Source organism: Apodemus sylvaticus, chromosome 16 (assembly GCF_947179515.1).
Source record: "Apodemus sylvaticus chromosome 16, mApoSyl1.1, whole genome shotgun sequence".
Lineage (NCBI taxonomy): Eukaryota > Metazoa > Chordata > Mammalia > Rodentia > Muridae > Apodemus > Apodemus sylvaticus.
This window is the reverse complement of record NC_067487.1, coordinates 9,599,887-9,606,949: the sequence shown is the minus strand read 5'-3', so window position 1 is coordinate 9,606,949 and position 7,063 is coordinate 9,599,887. Positions and strand designations below refer to the sequence as shown.

General features: G+C 39.8%; 1 protein-coding gene across 4 annotated transcripts in view; it reads right to left on the bottom strand.

The window, feature by feature from the left end:
* Window positions 1-4,279: 4,279 nt before the first annotated feature.
* Window positions 4,280-7,063, bottom strand: part of LOC127666482 (zinc finger protein 728-like) — an 82,210-nt gene continuing 79,426 nt past the window's right edge. For all 4 annotated transcript variants that reach the window (XM_052159292.1, XM_052159293.1, XM_052159294.1 and 1 more), the window contains one exon: window positions 4,280-6,691. In XM_052159292.1, the coding sequence (XP_052015252.1) occupies window positions 5,298-6,691 (1,394 nt within the window). In that variant the 3' untranslated portion in view covers window positions 4,280-5,297. The remainder of the gene's footprint in view (window positions 6,692-7,063) is intronic.

Here is a 7,063-nt window from a genome sequence, read left to right as displayed (position 1 = left end):
AGAGGTGCCTTGGCTTGCCCTTTCTTACAGATTAGCAGCCAAAAGACAAAGATGGTAAAAACCATAGTGGACACTCCTCAGGAGAACATGATAAAAGTGACAGATGGCACTCCTCAAGTCCTGCCTTTGATAAAAACAAAACAAAACAAAACAACCACAAGCAAAATCTGTGATCTAATACACAGGCAGAGGTGTAGCAATGGCCAATAAAAGGAAGTAGTGCAATCAGGAAATATTCAGCACTTGAACTGGAATTAGCAATGACTTGTAAACTAGAATTGAAAGAGCCTGCTAGAGCCTGGCTAAGTGAGAGTGTGGGACAACTCAGTAGATGGGATCGGCCTACCTGCTGTGGAGGCAGAAAAACAGAGCCATACAACCATTCATCTCTCCTGACAGCAAAGGCTTTATAAGCTGATGCAATCTGAGAGAAATCGTCCCCGATGACTGGCTTTCCAGAGCCATGCGCAGCACCTGGCTATCTTTATCTGAGGTGCCAGAGGACGAGAGAGAGATGGACATTACGGAGGGACCCAGTAATAACAAAGGCTGTGTTGGAACCCCAGTTCATTGGGAACATGAATAGAACTAGGTTCTTAGAGAACTTAATGTCAGAGGCTGATTCTTCAGGGACCTGAAGACAGACTCGCTTGCAGCTTTAGCGGCTTTGCTGAGCCCTTCGGTTGGGCAAGATCATAAAGTAGAAAGGCTCTGACAGAACTAATTGATTCAGGCAGATATGTAAACAATGTCCATAAAGTAAGAGAGCCACGTAAAAGACAATAAAAACGTAGAGTAGGGAAAGAAAATATGCCTAGCTACTCAAACGTAGCAATTGTTTTGAGTCAGATTTTTGGACCTCCAAATCCATGTGTAAGAAACTCCAAAGATAAATGCTCAAAATATCTGCTGGATTCAAATGATATCTATAGAACATTACAAAGAACAGACAAAGAACAGACAAAGACTATGCATTCTGATAGGGGCACAAGGAACAGTATCTAAAATGAACCAAATTACAGGTCACAACCAAGCATTTCTGAAAACAGAAAAGAAATAATCATGTATATCCTATCAGAGCATACTGTACTAAAAGTAGAAACAGAAAGACTAACCTCAGGAGGTGGACAACTAATTGGTGACTAAAAAAATATGTATGTTTAAATGAACAGTGGCTCAGTGAATCCAAGAGGAAGGCAGTCCTAAAAAGAAAGGTTACAGCTGGGCGTAGTGGCGAACTTGGGAGGCAGAGGCAGGTGGATTTCTGAGTTAGAGGCCAGCCTGGTCTACAGAGTGAGTTCCAGGACAGCCAGGGTTACACAGAGAAACCCCGACTCAAAAAACAAAAAACAAACAAACAAACAAAAAAGAAAGGTTACACTAAAATTCTTAACTGAAATATCAGAGAGATCTCAAATAAATAATGTAATACACCTCAAAGTTGGAGAAAAACCAAATCAAAATACAGACATTGACATAAAGCATAAAAAATATATACTAAAAATAGTAAAAATGAGGACTAAAATTCATGAAGTAGAGACATGATAAAAAAAAAAAATACAGACCTAAGCAAATACTGGGTTATTTCATAAGATAGACAAGACTCACCAAGTCCTAGCGAAACAACCAGAGATAGACAAGGGGTGCGATGGTGGAGGAGGGGGGAGAAGAGAAAGAAAAAAAAGGGAAAAAGGAAGGAGGGAGGAGACTAAGAAATAAATAGGAAGCCGGGCAGTGGTGGTGCATGCCTGTAATCCCAGCACTCTAGGAGGCAAAAGCAGGGGATTTCTGAGTTCAAGGCCAACCTGGTCTACAGAGTGAGTTCCAGGACAGTCAGGGCTACACAGAGAAACCCTGTCTCGGAAAAAACAAACAAACAAACAAACAAACAAACAAACAAAAAGAAAGAAATAGGAAACAATTTAGAAATGTTAGAAGAAATGAATACAGTTCTAAATATTTACAACTAAGTAAGCATAGAGCCAGAAGATATAAACATCCTAACCAGGTCTATAACAATAAGGACCTGAGGCAGTAACTAAGCATCTGGACATGGAGCAGAGTCCATGACCAGGCAGATTTACTGCAAAACTCTACCATGCTTTCAAGATCTAATGGCACTATTCATATTCTTTCACAAAACAGAAACAGAAGGAAACTAGCAAGCTAATTCTAAGGGGGCAGTATAAAGATAAAAACAAGTACACACACACACACACACACACACACACACACACACACCACACCACTATCCATAATGAATGTTTAGACAAACAAACAAAAAACCCAAACCTAAAAACTTCTGAAATATATTCCCAGTAATTAAATATCACAACTAATTGGATTTTATCTCCTGAGATTGGCTCAACATTTGCAAATCAATATATAATGCTGCATGTTAATAGACATAAAAATAGAAATCACATTAGCATTTCAATGGATGGAGAAAAAGTACCCAGGAGCAGCACAACACATGAAGGAAGAAACCAGGAATAGACAGAACATTTCTCACCAAAATAAAGTTAGTGCATGACAAATTAATAGCCAACCTTTAGTAAGTAGAGAACTATTTCATTATCTAATGAAAACATTTCTTGTAAAATCTGAAAAAGACAAGGGTTACCTATCTTGATTCTTATTGAATACTATGCTTTAATTGTTAACTATAGAATTAAGACAATATAGATAGAGCAAAAGTACAAAAATTCAATCCGAAGGTAAACTATCCCTATATTCAGATGATATGATTCTTTATTTTAAAAGACCTCCAACATACCAGTATATGAATCTGATACTTTTAATAAAATAGCAGCTTATTAAATCAACATGCAAAAAGCATTAGATTTTTATATACACCAATAACACATTCTAAGAAAGAAATAAAAAAAATACCAATTCGTAATGAGAGAACAAGAAAGAGGAGGAGGAGGAGGAGGAGGAGGACTCATACAGGGGTGATACTAACTGGTGGGTGGAAGATATCTTTCTCTTTGTTTCTGAGATGCTCTCACTATGCAGCCCCAGCGGGCCTGGAACTCCTATTAGCAAAATCTTTACATACTGAAAACATTTTCCAAAGGAAGACATTAGAAAGACGCTACATTTCATGGATTGGCAGAGTTCACTGTAAAACTGGAAATTACTGATAAAAGACCTCTACACAGTCAATGCAATCCAGGGCAAACTTTCTGTGGCATTCATCATAGAACTAGGGAGAAAAAGAACTCACCTGGGAACACAAAAGACCACAGACAATACAATATATACCAGACTTCACACTATACAACAGCCATAATGAAAAGAGCTGCAAGGTACTCACAGAAAACAAAGTAAAACAGAGCAAAACACAAACCACAAAAACCCATACAGACCAATGCAATGTAAAGCAAAATGCAGACTTGAACCAATATGGCTACAGCTACATGGTGAAAACCACGTAGGGGAACAGATGGCCTTTTCAACAATCGGGGTGGTGGTGGTGGATAACTAGATATGTACTGGTGAGAGGATAAGATTAGATCTTTGTCTTTCGTCCTAAAGAAAAATCAATTTGAACTGGATACGGGACAATAACTTAATATTAAAAATGCAAAAAGGTAGCCAGGCAGTAGTGGCGCACGCCTGTAATCCCAGCACTCTGGGAGGCAGAGGCAGGACGATTTCTGAGTTCGAGGCCAGCCTGGTCTACAGAGTGAGTTCCAGGACAGCCAGGGCTACACAGAGAAACCCTGTCTCGAAAAAACAAAACAAACAAAAAAACCAAAAAACAACAACAACAAAAAATGCAAAAAGTGCCAGGTAGTGGTGGCATGCCTTTAATCCCAGCATTTGGATGCAGATGCAGGCAGATCTCTGAGTGTGAGTCTAGCCTGGTCTACAAAGCGAGTTGTAGGACAGCCAGGACTACACAGAGATACCCTGCTTTTAAAAACAAAAAACAAACAAAAGTGCAAAGGTGTTATAAACACTAACATTACATTTGCACCAACATGAATATAGCACTTATGGTCTCAAAATTGTGCAGAAAAAGAATACTACAGTAATTAAGTTGCTATATTATTTGTGTGTGTTTGTGTGTGTGTGAGTGAGTTTGTATGTGAAAAGGAAGTATTTTTGGAAAAGAACATGTTAAGACAAGGACAAAAGGGAAGATGGACAATACAAGAAGTAGGAATAAAAAATCATTGTGTATACCATTAAATAATAAATGTTTACTTTTCTTTGGCTTGCAGCCTTATTTTCCCTCTTGCTATGATAAAACACCCTTACACACACGCAATGTAGTAGAAACAGTTTAATACTGTTCCTGGTACAAGGGAAATGTTTTTATTAGTTACTTTTCTCTTGTGATTAAACACCATGACCAGGCAACTTATAGAGGAATGACTTTCCTTCAGTTCATGGTACAGAAGAGGTCAAAGTTCACGAGAGAGGGAGGCAGGGCAGCAAGCTTCGCGGTGCCTGGAGCAGGAGCCGAGGGCTCACGTCCTCGGCGGCCCACGAAGCAGAGAGCGCACTGGATGGAGAGGGGGCTTCTTAGTCACACAGTTCACCTCCAGTGCCCTACTTCTAAATCTCTCCAAAAAGAGCCAACAACTCGGGAACAAATGTTTAAATGCTTGCGACCATGGGGTACACTTCTCGTTCAAATCATGACACTGTGGATCATGGTGGGAGATTTAGGGCAGGAGGAGATGAAGCAGCAGTTCAGAAAGCAGAGGAAGCTGGAGGAAAGGTTGCTCTCAGTTCTCTTTCTCCTTTTATACAGCATCCTTGCCCAACAGAGATGATTTGGTTTCTCCCGCAATCAACAGGTCTGAGCACAATTATCCTAAAACAAACAAACAAACAAAAAACAACACCTGCCCTAAACTTTGCCAAGAATGATCAGAATCAGGGATGAATGGGTTAAAAAGGACTTTCCAAATTTTTCATACTTGCAGAGTTTCTCTCTAGCATAAATATTCTGGTAGACAGAAAGCTCAAGGTAGCACATAATACCTTGTCATACTTCACACTTGAAGGGTTTCCTTGAGAGTGAGCCCTTTGGCTGGTTGTTGAAGTCTGAAGTACGGTAAAACATTTGGCCACATTCTTCACATCTGTAAAGTTTCTCTACAGTAGGAAGTACCTTGTATCTAACAATGCCTTAACTAATGATTAATAAAAGTATAATATTTCTTCAGTATGAATTTATGTGGTATTATTAAAGTCTGAAGTACAGTAAAGAGTTTTGACACATTCTTTACCTTTGTGGGGTTTTCTCCAATGGGAGCTTACTGTTGTTTAGTAAGTCTTCAGCAAGTATAGAAAACCTCCCCACATTCTTCCCATTTGAAAGGTTTCTCTTCAGTATGAAGTAATTTGTGCAGAGTCAGGTATGAATGAGTAGAGAAGCCCTTCCCACACTCTTCACACTTGTAGGGTTTCTCTCCGGTATGAATTCTCTGGTGTTTAGATCGTCCTGAGCGAGTACAGAAAACCTTCCCACACACATCACACTTGTAGGGATTTTGAGAATGAATTCTTTGATGTTCCTTAAGGAGTGAGGGGTAGCTATAGGATTTCCCACATTCTCCACATTTGTAGGGCTTCTCTCCAGAGTGACCAAGTCTATGCCTCATAAGGTAGGAATGAGTAGAAAAGGCTTTCCCACATTCCTCACAGTTGTAGAGCTTCACTTCGGCATGAATTCTCTGGTGCTTAGAGAGTTCTGAGCGAGTTCTGAACATGCTCCCGCAGACTTCACAATTGTAGGGCTTCACTCCGGAATGAATTCTTTGATGCTCCTTAAGGATTGAAGGATAACAGAATGTCTTGCCGCACTCTTCACATTTGTACGGTTTCTCTCTAGAGTGGCCTAATTTGTGCCGAATGAGGTAGGAATGAGTAGAAAAGGCTTTCCCACATTCCTCACAGCTGTACATCTTGACTTCAGCATGAATTCTCTGGTGCTTAGAGAGGTCCGAGCTAGTTCTGAACATGCTCCCACAGACTTCACACTTGTAGGGCTTCACTCCGGAGTGAATGATCTGGTGCCCCTTCAGGTTCGAACGGTAGTAGAATGTCTTCCCACACTCTTCACACTGGTAGGGTTTCTCCCCGGTGTGAATTCTTTGGTGCTGGTGAAAGTATGTGGACCTACGGAATGCTTTCCCACACTCCTCACAGCGGTATGGTTTCTCTCCAGAGTGAATCCTTTGATGTTGTTTTAGGGTTGAGGGGTAGGAAAAGGCTTTCCCACATTCTTCACACCTGTAAGGATTCTCTGCAGAATGAATTCTCTGATGTTGCTTGAGGAATGAAGGTAAGTAAAAGGCTTTGCCACATTCCTCACACTTGCAGAGATTCTCTGCAGAGTGAGTCCTTTGATGTTGCTTAAGTAATGAGGGGAAATAAAAGGCTTTCGCACATTCCTCACACTTGTAGGGCTTGTCTCCAGAATGAATTTTCTTGTGTATATAAAGTGCTGAGCGAGTACTGAAGGCCTTGCCACACTCTTCACACTTGTAGGGTTTCTCTCCTGTATGGATCCGCTGGTGTATAGAAAGTGCTGAGTGAGCACTAAAGACCTTACCACATTCTTCACATTTGTAGGGTTTCTCCACAGGATGAGGTCTCTGGTGCTGAATAAGGAGTGAGTTCCAATCAAAGGCCTTGTCAAATTCTTGACACTTATAGGGCTTTTCCCCTGGTGAGTAAAAGTTGAGATATGAATGAAATCCAAGCAACATTCTTTACATTTATAATGCTTATCTTTTTTTTAATGCTTATCTTTAATATGAAGAATTACTCATATTTTTATAGACAAATGGGAAACAACAATATATTTCCATACCTATATTAACTGTAGTGAAATTCAGAGAATACTGTAGATAGAAATAACATAAACTTCTACTGAAAGGTGAAGACAGTAGAATATAGAAACGTTGAAGCCATATCCAAAGTTAAATGGCTAAGGAATCAATAATACCATCAATAATAATGGAAACTCTTATGCTAACAGAAATAAGCCCACTAGACAAATTCTTTTATCAGATAAATACAAAAAGTAAAATGTATC